Source organism: Boleophthalmus pectinirostris, unplaced genomic scaffold, assembly GCF_026225935.1.
Source record: "Boleophthalmus pectinirostris isolate CB_2022bp ecotype Guang Dong unplaced genomic scaffold, ASM2622593v1 HiC_scaffold_10, whole genome shotgun sequence".
NCBI lineage: Eukaryota > Metazoa > Chordata > Actinopteri > Gobiiformes > Gobiidae > Boleophthalmus > Boleophthalmus pectinirostris.
In genome coordinates this window covers 10,949,229-10,971,399 of record NW_026570971.1, presented here as the reverse complement: position 1 = coordinate 10,971,399, position 22,171 = coordinate 10,949,229, and the positions used below count along the sequence as shown (strand labels likewise).

General features: G+C 38.4%; 1 protein-coding gene across 1 annotated transcript in view; it reads left to right on the top strand.

The window, feature by feature from the left end:
- LOC110163880 (RNA polymerase II elongation factor ELL-like) overlaps nucleotides 1–22,171 on the top strand; it is a 39,751-nt gene that overhangs the window by 1,243 nt on the left and 16,337 nt on the right. The window contains exons 2-4 of the mRNA XM_020928889.2: nucleotides 2,702–2,746; nucleotides 2,833–2,954; nucleotides 8,714–8,874. Coding sequence (XP_020784548.1) covers nucleotides 2,702–2,746; nucleotides 2,833–2,954; nucleotides 8,714–8,874 — 328 coding nt within the window. The remainder of the gene's footprint in view (nucleotides 1–2,701; nucleotides 2,747–2,832; nucleotides 2,955–8,713; nucleotides 8,875–22,171) is intronic.

Here is a 22,171-nt window from a genome sequence, read left to right as displayed (position 1 = left end):
ACGATACATATGTTGATACATAGGCCACGATACAATACATACGTCAATACATAGGCCATGAGTCGATACATATGTTGATACATAGGCCACGGTACAATACATATGTTGATACATAGGCTATGGTACGATACATACATCGATACATAGGTTACGATACGATACATAGGCCACGATACAATACATACGTCTATACATAGGCCACGGTATCATACATACGTCGATACAGAGGCCACGATTCGGTACATAGGCCATGAGTCGATACATATGTCGATACATAGGCCACGATACTATACATACATCGAAACATAGGCGATGATATGATACATACGTCGATACATAGGCCACGGTACGATACATATGTTGATACATAGGCCACGATACCAATACATACGTTGATACATAGGCCATGGTACGATACATACATCGATACATAGGTTACGATACGATACATAGGCCACGATACAATACATACGTCGATACAGAGGCCACGGTATGATACATACGTCGATACATAGGCCACTATTCGGTACATAGGCCACAATATGATACATACGTTGATACATAGGTTACAATACGATACATAGGCCACAGTCAGTATACGGTACAGTGCACTTTCGGTTCGATACGATATATTTCAGATAGATTCGATACGGTTCAATAAAAATAAAGGCTAAATCATGGCTGTGATACTAAAAGTCTTTGTTAAACCACTTCTTGTGCGAAGTGAATCTGAAACACAAACATTTTAATCATCAAAACAGTGAAAATGTCAAATGTGTCGCATAAACGAGTTTCCGTTCTCTAAAAAACAACAAAACTGTAGCTCTGTAACAAAATAATTTAGTAAAATATACCAAAAAATACTCTTGGCGATATATCGATACAGCAGCCCATGATATCGATACTGTATCATCACATTAAACGATGCGATATATGGGTATTTGGATATTTTTGCACACCCCTAGTTCAGAGTGTGCATTGTAGAAAAAAACTCCAGCAGTGTCTGAAATCTGAACTGATAAACCAATACAAGAATCTCATGCATTTCAGAACAGTTTATTTTCAGTTTGTAGATCTCGAAACTGGTACAACAAGATTTAGCTACAGAAATACAGGATATGTTCTTTGCAGGGAACATGCTCTTCTTTAAATAACTGCAGCCTTTGTGAATGGATAATTGCGCCATATCAGATTTCGACTCGATTGCGAAATATTTTGCAGTACTAGCGTGGATGGCCTTCAAACTTCCTTATACATTTGCTAAAAAAAAAAATTAAGAAACTCCATTAAATCTTCAATAATAAACATTTTGGTGCAACTTCAAGGCGAGACAGAACCCATCTTAAAATGTTACACCATTCTGAACTTTTATTGTGTTGTTTGGGGGTATTTAAGTTTATCTGAAATTCTTGCTCATTGTGTTTGTGTAATTTTAACCTCCAAACGTGACTTGTTGGGACTTCAGTTGCGTTCACACGTACAAACACTCGTATGTTAGTTCTGCATTACTGAGAGATTTTATTGAACTGTTCATTTCCTGGAGGCTGGTCTTGACCGTAACCGCTGTTATTTTTACTAATCTGATTTATTTTAGTCCAATCTGATCCTAAACCAAAACATTAACCCAGATTAAATCATTTTTCAAAATGTCATGTTTAATCCTCGCATAGAATCAAGTGTGTTTAGATTTTAGTCCGCGCCTGCTTATCATTTATCAAACTGGTATTGGAAGACCTGAACCAGGACTAAACCTGGATTTAACCTGGACCTGACCTGACCTGCACTTAACCTGGACTTAACTGGACTTAACCTGGACTTAACCTGGACTAAGCCTGGACTAAGGCTGGACTAAGCCTGGACTAAGCCTGGACTAAGCCTGGACTAAGCCTGGACCAAGCCTGGACCAAGCCTGGACTAAGCCTGGACTAAACCAGTACTAAGCCTGGACCAAGCCTGGACCAAGCCTGGACCAAGCCTGGACCAAGCCTGGACCAAGCCTGAACTAAGCCTGGACTAAGCCTGGACTAAACCAGTACTAAGACAGGACTAAACCAGTACCAAACCTGGACCAAACCTGGGCCAAACCTGGACTAAGCCTGGACTAAGCCTGGACTAAGCCTGGACTAAGCCTGGACTAATCCTGGACTAAGCCTGGACCTAAACCTGGACTAAACCTGGACCAAACCTGAGCTAAACCTGGGCCAAACCAGGGCCAAACCAGGGCCAAACCAGGGCCAAACCAGGGCCAAACCAGAACTATACCACTAGGACCAAACCAAGACTAAACCAGAACTATACCACTAGGACCAAACCGGGACCAAACTAAGTCGACACCACGAGGACCAAACCGGGACCAAACTAAGTCGACACCACGAGGACTAAACCGGGACCAAACTAAGTCAACAAATGTGCGCACACACCCTAAACAGAGACTAAACCAAGTCAATATGAACTAATCAAGACTTAATCGGATCAAATCTCTAGACAAGGATTTTCACAACATACACTTTTGTCCTTAGTATGATCACGTCCTCATATAATAATTACAAACAATAATAGAGCATTAAAACCAAAGTAAACCACTGAAAAGCAAATACGGCTTGGAAAGTGTCGTGAGTTTTGTGAGTTTTGTGAGTTTTGTGTGTACATTGACACAGTGACCTGTTGACCTCTTTTGAATAATAGTTTTGTTCTCTTTCAGGGCTGGACCTCCTCTCCCACCATCTGTTTTGGCGACAACAAAGGGGTAACTATTCCATCTCCGGTTCATTTGTAATCATTTTCTTGCCGACAATCAAAATCATTTCTCATCTATTTTTCCCCTTATTTCAGAAAATCTCCATCCCCTGTTCAGACAACCAGGACAAAGTCAGGGTTTTTACCTTCACCCTCAACAATGTGTCCAGCCACAACCCACACGGACGATTCGAGTGTGTCCAACAGACCAATGTCCGGTAAGAACCATAAAAATCACCATAAAAATCACCATAAAAATCACCATAAAAATCACCATAAATACATCATAAATCATCATAAACCAGAGTCGGCAAATTAAGCAATAACAGGATGTGTAAAGAAGACTCATTATCATCATTATTATTTTTGATTTTGGATATTTTAAATATCGCAGTATTGAGCTGGACTAAAGCTGGACTAAAGCTGGACTAAAGCTGGACTAAAGCTGGACTAAAGCTGGACTAAAGCTGGGACTAAAGCTGGGACTAAAGCTGGGACTAAAGCTGGGACTAAACAGGAACTTAAAAGGGACTAAAACAGGACTAAACCTGGTCAAAAACAGGACTAAAACAGGACCAAACCAGGACTATACCACTAGGTCCAAACCAGGGCTAAACCAGGGCTAAACCAGGGCTAAACCAGGACCAAACCAGGACCAAACCAGGACTAAACCAGGGCTAAACCAGGACTATACCACTAGGACCAAACCAGGACTATACCACTAGGACCAAACCAGGACTATACCACTAGGACCAAACCAGGACTATACCATGAGGACCAAACAAAGACCAAACCAGGGTCAACCCAGGGCTAGACCTGGGCTAAAACAGGACTAAACCAGGACCAAACCAGGACTATACCACTAGGACCAAACCAGGGCCAAACCAGGGCCAAACCAGGACCAAACCAGGACTATACCACTAGGACCAAACCAGTACCAAACCAGGGTCAAACCAGGGTCAAACCAGGATTAAATCAGAGCTAAACCAGGATTTGGTCCTGGTAAACCCACTACCATCATCATTATTTTAGATTTTAGTAATTTTAAATCGCAAAATTGACCTAAAACACCTGAAAAGTCCTCCATATCTCACAACTGACTCTTGTGAGCTTCAAGTCTTGTTGTATTGTTGTTGAATCCTCAAAAACAGACCTGGAGTTGTGTTTTGTTTCATTCAGATACGTTTGAGTAATCCTGCTTTATTAGTCTGTTTACATCTCCAAACCTCAAAATACCCCGTTACACCTTGTGATGTCATAAAACTGTATTTTTTTAAAGTTAACGCCGGAATTTCCAATCTTTTCTTCAGTGGAGATGGGAAATTCCAGAGCTGAAATTATCCAGATGATTCTATTGAAGCTGTGTGGAGATAAAAACACAGTGGAGCACTTCCTGTTTTACCACATGACATCACAAGGTGGAACAGATATGCAGGGTTTTTGTGGTAAACACATGTGAATGAAACAAAACACAACTCCAGTTTCTGTAAGTTTGTGATGAGGAAACAACATTATAACATAGAAAATAGCCTAATATGCTTAAAGAAACATGTTATTTTTCTGTATTTTGGATCTTTTAAATCACAATATTGATCTAAAACGACTTAATAAAAGATACAAGTGCACTGATTTCCTCGTTAAAAAAATCACATCCCACTTGCTCCTTTACCATAAACATCGCTACAGCGCACCACATGCTGTGTTTTCCATTTGTACCAAAATGGCTCCGCGCCGCCGCCGAAGCCGACGTGTATCACAGATTAAAAAGTGATTCACCGCATGAATCACTGTAAATACATCTGCAAGTGGGAAAATGAGAAGAGGAAACAATTATAACATCGTTAAAAGTTCTGAAAAGTTGATTTTGCAAAACACATTTCCTTTAACAGACGTGTAATTCATCCAGTCAACCTGGTGGACTGAAAAAATATTAAATAAGAGACATTTAAAACAGGACTAAAACTGGACTAAACTTGGACTAAACCTGAACCAAACCAGGACTAAACCAGGACTAAACCAGGACTAAACAGGACTAAACAGGACTAAACAGGACTAAACCAGGACTAAACCAGGACTAAACCTGGACTAAACCAGGACTAAACCAGGACTCAACCTGGACTCAACCTGGACTAAACCTAGATTAAGCCTGGACCAAACTTGGACTAAAACGGGACCAAAGCATAACTAAACTATGACAAAACCAGAGCCAAACCAGGACAAAACCCAGGACAAAACCCAGGACAAAACCCAGGACAAAAGTCAGGACAAAAGTCAGGACTAAGTCAGGACTAAGTCAGGACTAAGTCAGGACTAAGTCAGGACTAAGTCAGGACTAAGTCAGGACTAAGCTGTGGCTAAACCCAGGACTAAACCCAGGACTAAACCCAGGACTAAACCCAGGACTAAACCCAGGACTAAGTCAGGACTAAGTCAGGACTAAGTCAGGACTAAGTCAGGACTAAGTCAGGACTAAGTCAGGACTAAGTCAGGACTAAACAGGACTAAACCCAGGACTAAACCCAGGACTAAACCCAGGACTAAACCCAGGACTAAGCCTGGACTAAGCCTGGACTAAGCCTGGACTAAGCCTGGACTAAGCCTGGACTAAGCCTGGACTAAGCCTGGACTAAGCCTGGACTAAGCCTGGAGCAAAATGGGACCAAACCATGACAAAGCTATGACCTAACCAGCACCAAGTCAGGACTAAGTCAGGACTAAGTCAGGACTAAGTCAGGACTAAGTCAGGACTAAGTCAGGACTAAGTCAGGACTAAGTCAGGACTAAGTCGGGGCCAAACCACCAGGACTATACCAGGACTATACCAGGACTATACCAGGACTAAACCACTAGGACTATACCAGGACTATACCAGGACTAAACCACTAGGACTATACCAGGACCAAACCAAGATGACACCACAACAAAAACAAAAAAATGTCCAGCCTAAATAGAGACTAAACCAAATCAATACTAACTAATCCAGACTTGATTCAGTCTGAAATCTAACCTCAAGGTAAATATTCTCAAAATGTACACTTTTGTCCTTGGTATGATCACTGTCTCATATAATAATTACTCAAGATTGGAAAAATATTAAATGAAAAAACTGTTTTAAGAGGATAATCTATGATATTCTGAACTGGTTATTATTCTCTTTAGCCCACTTTTGCACGTACAAGAATCATTAGATTTTTGAGGACAACTCCCATAACTGGGTCAGAACAGATTACGTAAGATGTTCTGGAAAAGGCCAAATAAAAATGTGCCCAGTTCAAAGTGTTGTTATGTATTCAAAAGCTGTTCAACTACAAATGACCTTCAGATAAAATGGTTTATTGTTATTGACCGACCCAGTCCACTCTTCTTCTTTTGTCAGAATGCACTTGTATTTTTCTACCGGGCTTCTGCTAATTATTATTTCGTAGCTGCTTCTTTGTCATGAGTCATCGGGTTCAACGTTTTTATTGTGTCGTCGTCTTGTTGTTGTTGTTGTTGTTGTATATGTTTTTAACCAAATATTGAAGTACTAGACAAAAGTAAATGGACTGTAACATTTTAAAAGTGCAGAAATATTGGATGATTTGTGTTTTGGAAATGTTTATCTTGCTAAAATATTGTGTTATCTTCACACAAACATGTAGCAGATGATTAAGTAAGTAAATACATATTGTTATTACATTTTGTTATTTTACAAAAGAGAAAAATGAATTAGTCATGTTTACTTCAACTTAAGATCAGAGGTGGAAAAAATACAGAAAAATTTTTATTAAAATTCCTACTCAAGTGAAAGTAAAAGTAACCATCTAAAAATCTACTTGAGTAAAAGTAAAAAAGTACTTAATTTAAAATGTAATTTGAGTAAAAGTTAGTTAGTTACTTTCAATTATTTGATGTAAAAAAGGATGAGTCATAAATCTAATCCAGCACAAGTAGTTTTATTCGACTTTTAGGTGATACAGACAAACTTTGTACATTTTAAAGACAACTGAGCTTAACACTTACCAACACTGAGCTCTTCCTTCTTTTTATAGAACTTTACAGAACTTAGAACTTTAATTGCATAACAAATTTAACAAATTAAACAAATTATCTTTTTTTTGTGCTCTTTAGAAATGTTAACAAATGTACATAAAAGAACAAACAATCTGTGGGGTTCTACAAAAGAATTGGAGAATAAAATACCTCATAATTGTAGTGAACTTTGTAAATAGTTTTGATTGATCATCGCTTCTCAAATTTACCAGATTTCAGTCTCAAATAAGAGGTTATTTTTCCCATCCCATAAATTTCCTCCATTATATCTGTCCATTGCTGTAATTAAACAAATTAACAGTTTAATAAATTCTGAATTATATGGTCCAACTCACAACACTACAATAAAAAAGAAACAAAATTAAACCAAAATCAAATATGCAAAACGAACATGTTGTACTGGTGCTTCTTACACTGGTATATGAATGTATTGTTCCTTGTTGTGAATGCCTTGAAGGTCGAAAAGCTGTGTATAAAAATGTGACCATTTACCATTTAGTAATGCTCATATAAAAAATGAAAAAGTACCATGCCCTCCAGAATATTCTGCCCACTGGACACTGCGGCATCAGACTGTAAAGCTCTTGTTCAGTTTGAGCAGGAGTTGATTTATAAAGTTTCTAGCACTAATCTGTGCTCTCTTCACTGCGAACAACAAACCTCATTACCTCCGCCAAGGAGGTTATGTTTTTGCCGGCGTTTGTCTGTTTGTTTGTCTGTTTGTTTGTTTGTTTGTTTGTCTGTTAGCAACATAACTCAAAAAGTTATGGACTGATTTTGATGAAATTCTCAGGATTTGTTGGAAATGTGAAAAGGAAGAACTGATTTCATTTTGGGGGTGATCCCGAAGAAATCCTGGATTCTGGATCACTTTGAAATTTTAGTTAACATCCTCTAGTTTGTAATATTTTCAGTAGTTTTTGAAGTAGGTAATAATTACTTTTACGATTTTACTTCATTACACTGGAACCCGGCCTCGTTACTGAGTCAAATCAGATTAATAGAGGAAAAAAACTAGAAAAGCACTCAGAGAGCACAGACCTCCGCCAAGGACTACCCCCATTTTTTATATAAATTGCGATAAAATCAGTCTTCTGGATCAGATCCGGATCAGCCTTTGGAATATGAAAGAGGATCCCATTGTCCATCCCTGAGTCAAATTTCATGGGGTTTGGTCAATAATTAACCGAGATATTGAGAAACAAAATTTTTGGCCCCATTTACCACAATGTTAACTAAAATTTCAAAGTGATCCAGAATCCAGGATTTCTTCCGGATCACGCCCAAAATTAAATCAGTTCTTCCTTCTCACATTTCGAACAAATCCTGAAAATTTTATCAAAATCGGTCCATAACTTTTTGAGTTATGTTGCTAAGAGACAAACAAACAAACAAACGCCGGCAAAAACATAACCTCCTTGGCGGAGGTAATTACTCATAAAAATGACTCAGTTACAGTAACCTGAGTAAATGTAATTCATGACTTTCTACCCTTGCTTAAGATACATTCGTGGGCTTTGCTATTGATTTTAAAAGTTAAATATCGGTATCAGCAAATATCAGACATCAGCCACAGCAGTAGGACAAATATTGGATATCGGTATCGGCTCAAAAAAATCCCTTTTGAAGCATCCCTAATAGATTTAAAGAAACGTTATTGAAGTTATTTGGAAACAGGAGCTCACGCATCACAATATAATATAATAACAAAGAACAAAACAATATAAATAGTAATAAGAAATTCAAAATAAGTTGTAAAAATAGGAAGAGACTGGTGTCAAATAAGGCGTCATTGTAAACAAGTATATGGAGAAGTAAAAGTAAAAGAAATGTCTGCTGATTATTGCATAAATTGATTAGTCATGGATCACATGCATCGAGTTCGTGCATCCCTGAGGTTTTCTGAGGACGTCATGTGACCACAGGGCCTGTCTGTGTCCCTCAGGGCTGCAGAGGAGCTCTCGTGTCTGGGCGTGATCCAGAAGAAGATGACGGTGAACGCCACGGAGGACTCGTACGACAAGGCCATCCAGAGCATGGCCCAGGCCGAGGAGGAGACCCGGAGCAGGGGGGCCATCGTCATCAAGCACGGGGGCCGATTCCAGGGTATGTACCTAACTCCACACATGGGAAATACTTCAAAATGTCCCACTGTTTTGCAGATTATTATGTCAAACCTGAAAGTTTCCTGCATTTGAGTTTTTGTCCTACCTACAACTACTGAAAGATTTTTGACTGAGTATCTCCTGCTTAGTTTTAGACCTGGCAAGTCCAACATTTTAGATAAAATGATATATATTTATTGCTTAACATATCTGTCTTCAGGGTTCCCACAGTCATGGAAATTCTGGAAAGTAATGAAAATTGAAAATGTCATTTTCCAGGCATAGAAGAGTCTTGGAATTATGTAAATTCAATGAAAGTTTTGGAAAAATCATGGAATTTTAGTATCTCTTTCATGCAACTACAACGTTCTGTTAAGTTCTCATTAGTCTATTATGATTATTTCTGAACGTATGCGCCTTTTGTTTAAAAGAGACGACAATAAATGGACTAAATGTAATAAATAATACATATATATAAATATAAATATACACATAAAATTAAATACAATTAATTTAATAAATAAATAATAAATGCAAATAAATAAAATAAATATCTAATAAATATAATATAAAAATAAAATATAATATAATATAAATGTAATAAATACTAAATGTAATAGATGTTAAAAAACTATAATACCAAAGGGTTAACATTTAATATTTAGCCCTAAAAGTCTGATCAATTCTACACATGTAGGTGCTGTAAAGTCATGGAAAATTCAGTTTAGGTCATGAAAAAGTCATGGAAAAGTTTTGAAATTTTGTCAGTGAAAAAGAGTGGGAACCCTGTGTCTTAAATCTCCAGCACAGGCCGATATTTTATTTGAACAGTTTAATGCGAAAAGATAAAACGTGACTGCACTGCTCTGTCAAAGGTTTGTGGTAAAAGGGTGAGAATTTAAATAACAGATCTGAGAAAAAATATTAAAATGATTTCAGTGATGCATGTGATGTGGGCTTTTTGAGCATTTAATCACCTAATTACCTTCTTAAATGCATGTTCGATAAGACAGATAAAACATTACCAACACTCATTTTCATAATCCTCAGAGTGCTTGGATGTTATTTGTCCGACGTTACACAAACAGTGCAATAGAATCTGTCATGCTTCAGATGCAACACGCTCATCATCGAGCTTGCACAACCCAGATGAAGACTGGCCTCAAGACAAGTTTGTCCTGTGCAAAATATAGCGTCTGCCATTTTGCTTCGGTTGCCGTGGTGATTTGTATACGCAGAAGTGGTTTTGCTGGAGCTAATTTCCCTCAACATGTTATAAACCATTTACTCGCTGCCTCGATGTAGGAAGTCAATTTAGTTTTGGTCACATATTTCATACGTTATTTGACCTTTTTAATTTACTATAGAATTTAGCTTCCCTCCCAATATCGAGCTTTCCAGTCTGTGTGCTTCAGAGGCGTTTTTTTTTTTGAGTATTGTAAGTGTAAAGTTGATTTGTGTACTTTAATATACTGTAACTTAACATAAATTTGTGGCCCTTGCTATTGATCCTTTGAAACGACATCACTCTGGGGGTGTTCTACTTGTATCTCTAATCGTGGAGTGTTTAGGAGTTACCATTAGGAGTGTGCAAAAATATTGAAATATCGATATATCGTATTGTTTAATGTGATGATACAGTATCGATATATTGCAGTGCTGTTTTGATATATCGCCAAGAGTATTTTTTGGTACATTTTACTGAATTATTTTGTTACAGAGCTACAGTTTTGTTGCTTGTTTAGAGGAAGGAAACTCGTTTATGTGACACATTTGATATTTTCACAGTTTTGAGGATTAAAATGTTTGTGTTTCATTTTCACTTTGCACAAGAAGTGGTTTAACAAAGACTTTTAGTATCACAGCCGTGATTTAGCCTTTATTTTTAGTGAACTGTATCAGATTGATTTGAAATATATCATATCGAATCAAAAGTGCACTGTATTGAGATATGTATCGCATCGTGGGCTATGTATCGTATTGGCGACTTCTTAACGATACCTAACCTTAGTTACCATGGTTACACTATGCACACATCAGCAAAGACTGTCATGAAAGTTTACACGACAGTGCTTGCAGGTAAAAACGACAAAATAATTTATCAGAAGTGTCTTTCGTTTAGACGGAGACGGCGTTTTTGGGGCTTAAAAACACAAAAATCTGAAACCAAGCTGAATACGCTCCACCGTAGCATTTCAGTCTGCACTGCCCAAGACGCAAAACTCTGGTCAGACCTGCTCACGTCGCGTATGTGTTTACGTTGCATACATACAGTACACAGAAACAAACATGTTGGATCATTTCCGTGCATCGAACCTTCAAGTTGCTGTGGCAGCTCTAATAAACTTACATGAGGCACCAGCAAATGTAGAGAATCTGCAGAGATACTATTAGTGAACAGAGAAGGATCTGCAATCACCTCCGTCAAATTCTGGATGCGCCAGTTCGTCGCAGGCGAGTCAGACGAGCCCTTTAGAACCAGTCGATGGTGGGACAACTTTGTGAAAGGAGAAGCTGATGAAAATGCGTGGTGTGAAAACTTCCATTTGTCAAAAGATGCCCTTGTTGCGTTAAGTGAATGCCACCTGACAAGCATCCCCAATTGAATTCCACACACTTCTGCGTCACCGTATGCACGCAGGTTTCCTCCCAAAAACGCTCGTCTAAATGTGGAATAAAAAGTGAAGACGCGACGCCACCTTTGCATCTTCTGTTCAGACCATCATCATTTAAACATAACCTAAGATTGCCTGAAAACTGAAGAAAACACACAATATGGAATCAAACAACTCATTTTCAGGAGTCTGTGATGATACATATAAGTGTTTATGGTCCTGTTTAGGTGTTTGATTTTCAACAGAAAAGCTGAGAGTGACTGAAAAACTGTTGGCCAATTCTAGCTTGTAACACATTTTATGTGTGAGAGAGACTTGTTTAAGCTCACAAATCATCTCACCTGAAGTAGTTCCAGCTAAGTCAGTTCTTTATGGTCAGATTGTGTCTAACTTGAGTAACAGAGCTTCAGACAGAGCAGAGCTTACAGTTAGCATCAGTGACGACATCAGTTGCAAAGTGTCAATACAATTGAAAATTACCTCAAAAACAACGCAATATTGACCTAAAGCAACTGAAGGCAAGGCAAGTTTATTTTTATAGCACAATTCGTACACAAAGTAATTCAAAGTGCTTTACAAAATAAGAAATACATTAAAATCATAATAAAAACAAATCAAAACATAAATAATCATGAAGATTAAAATGAAAAAAGAGAGACATAAATTGGAGAGAAGAGTGCAGAATGAAAACCTTTCAGTTATATGCACAGTTAAACAGAAATGTTTTGAGTCTGGATTTAAACAGCGTCACAGAAGAGTCTGTCTCACATGTTCAGACTGTTCCAGGTTTTAGCTGCATGAACCTGAAACTCTGACTCCCCTTGTTTAGTCGTGACTCTGGGCACCAGCAGGAGGCCGGTCCCTGAGCTCCTCAGAGTGTGAGATGGTTCATATGACACTAACATGTCACAGATGGACTTTGGTGCTCGGCCATGGAGAGACTTGTACAAGCAGAGCTGCTTTAAAGTTTATTCTCTGAGCCACAGGAGCCAGTGCAGAGACCTGAGCACAGGACTTAGGTGTTGGTACTTCCTAGTTTGAGTAAAGACCTGAGCTGCAGCGTTCTGGATGTTCTGCAACTGAAAGGTCCTATGTTACGCAAAAGTGGGGTTAATATGATTAACTGAGATTCAGGAGCTGGACCACACCTCAACCTTCACGGCTTATCTCAACCACACCTTCAAATACCCAGAAGTCCTTTTTATACGGCCTATCCCGACAACATCTTCCGCGTCAGCTTTCTCGACCCCCTCCCTCCAACCCTTGTCTTTTGTCCATCCTTCAGCCCAAACGCAGCATCTTCAAGCAGCTGGGTGACCATTTTAGATTGGAGATCGTACCCCCACCCTGAGCCTCCCTCCAGCCATCACGTCTATCCACCTCCAATAAATATCATTATCGTGTTCCATTGTTGTGGCGCGGTCCTTGCTAGTGAATTGACTCTTGTGAACTTTAAATCTTGTTATAATGTTGTTACTTCATCAAAAACATGCCTGGAGTTGTGTTTTGTTTCATTTAGATACACAGATAATCCTGTGTTATTAGTCTGTTTACATCTCTAAAGCTCAAATGCTCTGTTGAACCTGTGCTGTTGTAAAGCGGTGTTTTTCAAGTTAACTCATCAATCATTTGGATAATTTCAGATCTGGAATTTCCAATCTCTACTGAACAAAAGATTGGAAATTCCAGATCTGAAATTATCTAAATGATTGATGAGTGTGCCTATGTTCCCTCAACCTTATATTCCATCAATCTACTTTTTTTTTTCTTTCCAAAATTAGGCCCTATGTTCTAGGAAAACATGGATTCAGTGATATATCGTGATAGCCACCTGCCACCTTGTGCCTCCTCTTAATATCCCAGTTAGCCCCGTTAACGGCACATTTCATACATCACGACCAAACAGCAGCGATTGGTTAAATAAAAAAAAGTATCCGCCTACCATCAAGCAAACGAATTCTAATGGTGTGAGGTCAAACGGTTTCCATGAAGTGAAACCAGCTGGTGAATCAGGCTAATATCGTGATACTTCATTGCACAATTCTCGAATCAATTCAAAATGCATCTGAATCGATTTTTTAAATAATATTTTTTACAGATTTTCATTATTTACATTCACTGTTCTGATGATTTAAACATTTTTATAATTATATTTCATACAGGTGTGTTCTCGTGAAGGTGCAATTAACTGTATTAATAGAAATAAATATTGTTAAATCATAATATATCCTCCTATGTTTTAGTATTGGGACATATTGAATCGTAACATGCATATCGTGGTATGTATTGTATCTTCAGACTCAAGACAATGCACACCTCTACTATGTTCCTCCATTTTCTTTATAATCCAATTGCATCAGATTTTATCCTCATTTCTCCCAGTTTGGTCGTCAGTTACTCTCAACCTATTCTCCAGCAGCAGGTGACTACAGATGTAATGTCGAGTTCACGGTGCAAATGGAAACTGTAGGTTGAAATGACTCTGAATCATCCCTTTAAATGTGGTATAAAAATGAAAATGAGTCAAATTAGAGTTTCATTTTGAGAATAATCTTAGAAATGAGGGAACATATATCGAAGAAACTCATAAAATGGAACGTCTGACAAACACTCTCAGGCTTCAAGCTGATGTTTATCATGCAAGCTGGGCTAAATGGTCTAAATATCGCAGTGAAGTTGAGTTAATAGTTAGCGCCGCTCCAGCCATGTACCTATAAAACAGTGTGTGTGTGTGTATTATGTATATTGTTTTCCATCTAAATGTAGGTTAAATTCCTTACCGACTGCGCCTGTTTTGTTATTGTATTGTTGTATTGTAAGAAAAGAAAAGAAAAAGAAAAAAAGAGGGAACATAGATGTGTGGGAACATAGAGCTGACCTCCTATTGAAGGTGTATGGAGTTTAAAAACACAGTGGAGCACTTCCTGTATTACCACATGACATCACAAGGTGGAACAGAGTGTTTTCTGTTTAAGAGGAGAACCCGTATGCTAAATATTTTTTGTGGGTTTGTGTGAATGAAACAAAACACAACTCCAGGTCTGTTTGTGATGAGGAAACCACATTAGAACACAGATCTGAAGGAAGCCTAATGTGCTTAAAGAAACATTTTATTATTCTGTATTCTGGATCTAACGGCAAACAAGAATCCCAAATTGAAATGTGTTTGTGTTAGAATTATCCAAACATAACACATTAACACATTTAAGCTCGCAATGTTAACCCGAGCTGACACAGGATATTATGTAAGCTGTTTACTTTTAGGCACCACAATACCACTTCCCTAAACAGATGTTGCTATATACGTTCACCACCTCTGCTCTGGAAATACGAGCAGGCGCGAGTGACTGTACGCTCGCTCGCTCGCTCGCTGCTGAGGTTAAGAGGAGGCTAAAATCACAACAGCCTCTTGCAGGGGAGTGAAGCGGCAGCTCTGTAGCCCAAATATGGCTCCCAAGAAAACGCACAAAAACATGTCTATTTTTGTCCTTCATCCAAACACGAACAATCACAAGTCAAGACAGTCCTCACGTAGCTCTGCAGACGCCATTTTCTCACAGTAATTTGGCAAAAAAAAGCTCCTCTCCAATCCAATGTTTTTAGTTTCTGATCTGTTATAATGTTGTGTCCTCATCACAAACAGACCTGGAGTTGTGTTTTGTTTCATTTACACATGTTTAATTAACACACAAATCCTGCATATTTAGGCTGAGTTCTTCTCTCAAACGGAAAACACTCTCTTCCACTTTGTGATGTCACACCTGAAGTGTTCCATTGCCACACACCTTTGCCATTTCAGCCCTGGAATTGCATATCTCTACTGAGCAAAGCGTTTACATGCTGCTATTCCGACATGCCGCTATTTAGTCATTGACGTCTAATACATGCATCCCGAATTTCCGACTTCCGGTCATCGTGCAATGCATACTGGGAAGGATCCTCCGAAAAAGTGAGCATTAAACCGCCATGTTTGATTTCCCAGTGGGATGCGTCTATTGTCAAAGCCGATCTTTTCAAGTCTTTTGAACCATATCGCTTTTGTTTCTGGTTCTGATATTGTCATATTTTAGTTATGGGATTCAGACGTCGTAATTGTGTGGTTGTTGGATCCTAACAGTGGAAAACGGGCTTCAGAAGTTTGCGAACTCCGTAAATGCAAAAGGGAATCAGATCTGTGTGACTGCAAACTAGGGATGGGCATTCGATGAAATTTTCGTAATCGTTGAGAGAATTAATGATTGATTATCGATTAATCATTAACGTTTTTATATAAAAATTATCATCATTATTATTACTATCTGCACTACTAATCTGCATAAATAAATTCAACTTTACGACATATAAACCGTAACGACTCAAGAGCCACATCATCCCATTTGACATTATAATGTGTTTAATTCAGTTTTGCGCAATTTCTGTCGGATTAAAAGACATGACTCAGTGGAATACAGGTTAGTGTGACCAGATTTGCATTTGTCAAAACCAGGACACCGTACGGAGGGTGGGAGGTGGGGATTCGTCATCGACATTGCGCGACTCTCACCTGGCAAAGCTTTTTCCCACTGGACACCGAAACATATGTGCTGCTTTATGCCCTGTGCACATGGCCTCACACATGTCCCGAACGCAACGGAAAGCGTGGAATTTTTTGTACAAGTCATCGTTAAATACGCATTTGTGCTTGACTGTTTGTGTCTGTTCGCTCCTTCTGAGTGCAGAGAGCTACATGTATGAACCCCTGTTTGGTCACATTACGCACAGCAACCTACATTCGGTTTGTCGATTAAAATGAACGTAATCGATGAAATTCTTAATGATCAGTTATCGATTAATCGACTAATCATGCCCATCCCTACTGCAAACCTCCGATCAAACTGTTTCCCTTCCCAACGGAATTGAAAAGTAGTGAAAGGCGAAGGCGATGGGCAGGATTGACACAGGAAGGACCAAAATGGAAATCTTTGGCTGCCTAAGAAATCATCCCATGTTTGCAGCGACCATTTTGCATGCGAAGCTCCATCCTTCTCAGTATGCATTACGAGATGACCGGAAGTCCGAAATTCAGGATGCATGTATTGTCAGAGTAGCGGCATTAGTTTTCAAGCATCCCACTACTTCGACTTTTTTTTTTCATTCTCGAAGTAGCGGCACTTCACTATTTTTCCGACATGAATAACGTTAACGTGATAGCTTATTATACTTTGCGCTCCTATATATCATAAGATGCACTTGATCAGAGAATACTACAGCCGCAGAGGATATCAGACAGTGGGAAAATGTCCTAACTGAGCCGTGGGAAACAGTCATGCATTTAAGAAAGAGCATAGGCCAGCCTTCGGGAAAATCTCTAAACTGGGGTCTCCAACCTCTAGCTCGGGACCTACCAGCAGCTCTCCACCTCCTTCCAAGTTGCTCGCCAAGGGATTTCTGAATTAAACCACTGTGCTAAATAACAAAAACGTGGTTAATTAAATGCCTATTACCGTTGTAAATGGATCATTTTGAAGCCCAACTTTGTGCACTTATAAATGGACACTGGTTTATGTTTTATAGACATCTAACTGTACCTAAAGGCTCGCCCTCTTTCTTATAATCTTCTCAATTTCTTGCGGCTGCTAAAATTAGTAGCTGTCTGGCATTTTTGTTTTGTAAAGGTCACTGGAGAAAAAAGGTTGGGGACCCCTCATCGAAACTAAAAAACTCTAAAACGGAAGGAGGCTGCATGGGCCCTTTGTGCTTCATTCATTTCGTCATGTCATCTGTGGAGAACATCATATAGCCTAAATAAATAACCGATCAAGTTTATTGCGCCAGCTCAATGAGACACTCTCGCAGCCCAAAACACACATTCAGTATGACGTGTCGGAACAGTGACACTAAAAAGTCTCGGAAAACCGGCACGTCTAAATAGAAGCGTATCGTAATGAAGAGATGTCGGAATAGGAAGCAGTCTCCGAACAAAAAAAACGTAAAATGTAGATGTTAACTTAAACTACCGCTTCATGACATCACAAGGTAGAACAGAGCACTACAGACTAATAATAAAGGATCACTCAAACATGTGTGAATGATACAAAACAAGGTCACAGCTTTATTATATGACCAACATCTCACGGGAGTCAGTTTTGCGCAAGATGTGTCGTTTAAGGATGAGTAAGACGGCTGTAATGTTGTTGTTATTCTGTAACAGAGACAGTGGAGAAAAGAAAAAGAAGATGACTGCTTTAATAAATGTGTTTATGTCTGGGTTTTGTGGCAGTGAGTCATTGGATTCTGGTAATTTGGGATGTCTAATGCAACACAGTGTTTGTATGAGCACGGGGCTGGCACACCTCAGATACTAAGGTACAGTTAAAGGAATAAAACTGTCTACTTTTGGTTCAATCGTCAAATCAGTCTCTCGTTTGTGTTGCCAGTTTCAGAGCTGAAATCCAGTTAGTTTAAACCTAAAATGCATCTCTCTGATCTGAATGGGCGCTACCTAAACCCCAGCACCTGCAGCCATGAGGGATGTAACAATAACAGAAATATCGTGATATCGTATCGTCAAATGTCTCGCAGTAATATCGTGGGCTGTCACAATATATCGAATTACAAGTTCCTTTGCTTAAAGGTTGTATAGAAGATTTTCCAAGGAAATAGAAATGCAGCGACTGTTTGTCCTTTTTCAAATGTCGCGCTTCGCTCCTCTTCCCCTTCTCTTCTTTTTTCAGCGACGTCAAAAACAGACTTTCTTTTGGGGCGAACTGGTCGTGATTTCTTGTCTGCCATTGCAACAAACTCTGTGCAAACTGAGAGGAAAATACAGTTCCAAAAAGATGCTAAGAACCTCTGTGTTGGTTGAGTAAACAGCGTGCGCCGGCAACTCAGTGACGCTAGAAACGTAGGGAGTTTGATTGACAACCCAACAGCCAATAGATAAAGAGGTAGCCTTGTTATCTATTGGCTGATGTTTATCTGCCCCCACCACGTCCACGATTGACAGACTTTCATTCTTTTACTTTTGATGATCATAATTACAAGGCTGCTGCATCTCTATGATTCTATTTTGAACTTTCATTGACAATTTGAAACAAAAACAAAAAAAAATCCACCATACAACCTTTAAATGCATAGGTTTTATAGTAGCAACAGCTTATAAACATCGGGAACTACATATCCCATGATTCATTTCAGCACAAGCAACATGAAGAGAGATGTTTTTTACTTGAATTCTTGGGATTATCATGGAAATAATTCACAAAAAACAAAAAAATGCGTCCTATCTACAATTATATCAGCCTCGTCAAAATATGGTAATAAATATCGTATTGTTTTTGTTTGTTTTTTGTATGAGTGTGCCCCATGGTGTGTTTGTGTGTTTTGTTTTTGTTTATTTATTTTATTTAGCATTTATTTTATTTCTTAATGTTACGCTTCATTTTATCTTATATGTATATTTATATTTATTTTTGTTATTATTTGGCCATCTCATTTACACGTGTCTGTTATTGAAGTCATATAGAATGTGAATTTAAATTCCGTTTATTTAATGTATGCGTATGTGTATATATGTATATTTATGTATGTATGTACGTATATGTGTATGTATATAGATATTATTATTACTATATTTTTTTATTATTTATTTTACTGTTGTTTGGGAGTGTTTGTTCTAAATTGAAAATGTGAATAAATAAAGTTATAAATATCGTATTGTGAGATGCGTATCGTGATAATATCGTACCGAGAGATTTGGATATCGTTACATCCAAAGCAGCCATGAATCCCGAATAAGTGCTAGTGCAGCTTTTGCTCGTCATTCTGGAGGTCTGAGAAACATCATATGAAGTGAGTACAGGCTATAGAGTTCCTTCCGTGACGTTACAAAAATTTTGCAATATTTCAAGTTTAAAAAAGAGCAATGCAAATGTGTGACCTCATTATTAAATGTGATCTGGACTGGCCTGTTCTATCGAGAATGAATTTTGCATGTGTAAGTATAGACTTTTACACATGGGAAAGTAAATAAATAAATAAAAAATAGAGCCCGAATGACGTGCCTCTTTTTTTTCTTTTTTTTTTTCTTTTTTTGCTTGCCGCTCAGGGCTTTCGTAATAGGCACTGACACTATCTTTTTCTACCTTTTTAAAACTGTAAAGGTTTTTAATTTTTATTTATTTACTTATTTTTCTTTGTATGAGTGTTAGTTTTATATTTAGTTATGGTCTTGTCTTGTTGTTTGATCGTGCTTGGGTATCCAATCCTCAAACTTGGAAACAAATGTATTAAAAAAAAAAAACTGTAAAAGTTCTCTTGCTATTTTTTTTTGCTATGAATTTAAAAGTGTATTAACCATTTTAATATTTTTGCTCTGTTATTGTTTGATATAATGTGATGTGTGAGCTAGCGTGTTCCCAATAATTTTTCTTGGGATCAATAAAGTTTAAGAGCGCAGAAACATATAGTTTCTTTTCATTTTTACTCAATTCAGCGAGTTTTTTTGTTAGTGGTTTTTACAAATCCAGGTGATAATATTCAGATATATTGTTGGGATCTATCAAAAAAGGGCTAAAAATGTGTCTGTAAAATGTCTTGGTTGAGGTTTCGCACAAAAGGAGTTAAGGAACCATCCAAAGTGGCAGAAACAATATTTTGCATGTTTTATTTTAAATCAGTCATTTGTTTGCAGACTTTTGAGTTAGTTTTCTTATAGGCTCAACATTCATTTTTTCTCAACAACTAATGCAGTAATTATTAGTTTTCCGATGTCTTTTCTGTCTCTCAGGTCGAAAGGTGACCGTGCGCTCTCCGGCGCGGCCAATTGCCCAACCAAACGCAAGCCGAAACCTAGAGCCACTCCCTCCTCAGCAGTATGAAGAAAGGTGTCAGCAGGTCAAAGGTCACAAAGGCCACGGCCGCGTTAGGTCAACACAGCTGACAGCGGTAAGCGGAGAGGTCCAGGTGCAGGCCCCTGAGAGAGAGTAGTCACCCACTCTGCTTCGCCATCAAACCCTACAGGAAACCAGAACTGCTTGCTTTCCGCTGCAGAGGGACGGGCTCAGGCCGAGGACAAGGGGCAACAGGAGAACGTGCTGCAAGGAAGGTGAGGACAACACTAAAGATAGAGAATTACAGACAGATGTGAGGTAAACGTGTTACATTTACCATATTTTTCGGACCTAAGGCGGCGCTTAAATACTTTAATTTTCTCAAAATCGACAGTGCCTTTGTATTGATTCCTGGTTGTGCTTACTGACCCGTGAACCAATTTTAATGTGGTGCACAGCGTTCAACAAATTCTGTCAAAATGTTTTTAGTACGACTTTGATGAACTTATGAAAGCCGCAACCACTTATGGATTGTCGTTCATTACGGCTACAGAAGTCATGGAGCCCTCGCGGAGTCGTGTCCTTAGTCCGACAGGAGCGGCAGCCAATCATGCTGAAATTTTGAATCACTAATGATCTCAGTCTGATATAATACACTATAAACATTATGAAACGTGAACACTATAGCGCCCCTACCGTTATACATGAAATGTCAACATTTCGGGATCTGACCAATTGGCAATTAAATTCTATATATGATTACGAGTAAAAATATATATTGGCCATGTTAAAATTTTCACTGTTGGCCAGCAGGCGCAAAGACTCAAATTTGCGCCTAAGGGAGACGTCCCGTCAACTTTGTCGTACAGCCATGAAATTCGGTGCACACATTCATCATTTAAGACAAACAAAAAATGTTATTATGGCCACGCCCCCTGAAAACCAGAAGGGCCATCTTGGATTTGAAATTTCAGTCCGTGTTCGCTGACGTTGCATTTGAACGAACTCCTCTGAAGGCGCTTCACCCACAGGGCTGAAAAATCACCGTACATCATCTACACAAGTGGAACATCTAAAGTTAGCTGATTTTTTTTGATAACTGTCACGGTTTACGCGCGGCGAAGCCACAAATTTCGATCAAATTTTGCCTAATTTCAAGGTGACATTATTTGCTCTGTTCGCACAGACTTAGTCCAATCGTGCTGAAATTTGAATCACTAATGTGTGATCTCACTGTAAATACACTATAAAAACATATGAAAAGTGAACACTATAGCGCCCTACCAAGACATGAAACGTCAAACATTGTCGGATTTGTACCAAATTTGGAATTACTTCTATGATGATTTACGAGCCAAAAAATATTTCAAATTTTTCATTGTTGCCAGCAGGGCGCAAAGACTCCCCCCAAAATATGAAATATTATATTACACGCACATGTTTAGTCCGGTTGAACTTGAATTTGAATCACTAATGCATGATCTCAGCCTGAATATAATACACTATAAAACATATGAAAAACACTATAGCCCACCTACCATAGACATGGAAATGTCAACATTATTGGATCTGTATCAAATTTGGAATTCAATTCTATTACTGACTAGAAGCAAAAACATATATTTCTGACATGTTTTTTCAAGGTTTTGGCACACTTAAAGCATTTAGGCGTGTATTCTCCACCTGTTCGATTCGACGCCGCTTGCGGCTTTAATTTTATTTTATTTACTTATTTTCTTTGTATGAGTGTTAGTTTTATATTTAGTTATGTCTGTCTTGTTGTTGATGTGCTGGGTATCCAATCCCTCAAACTTGACAAATTATTAAAAAAAAAAAAAACTGTAAAAGTTCTCTTGCTATTTTTTTATTGCTA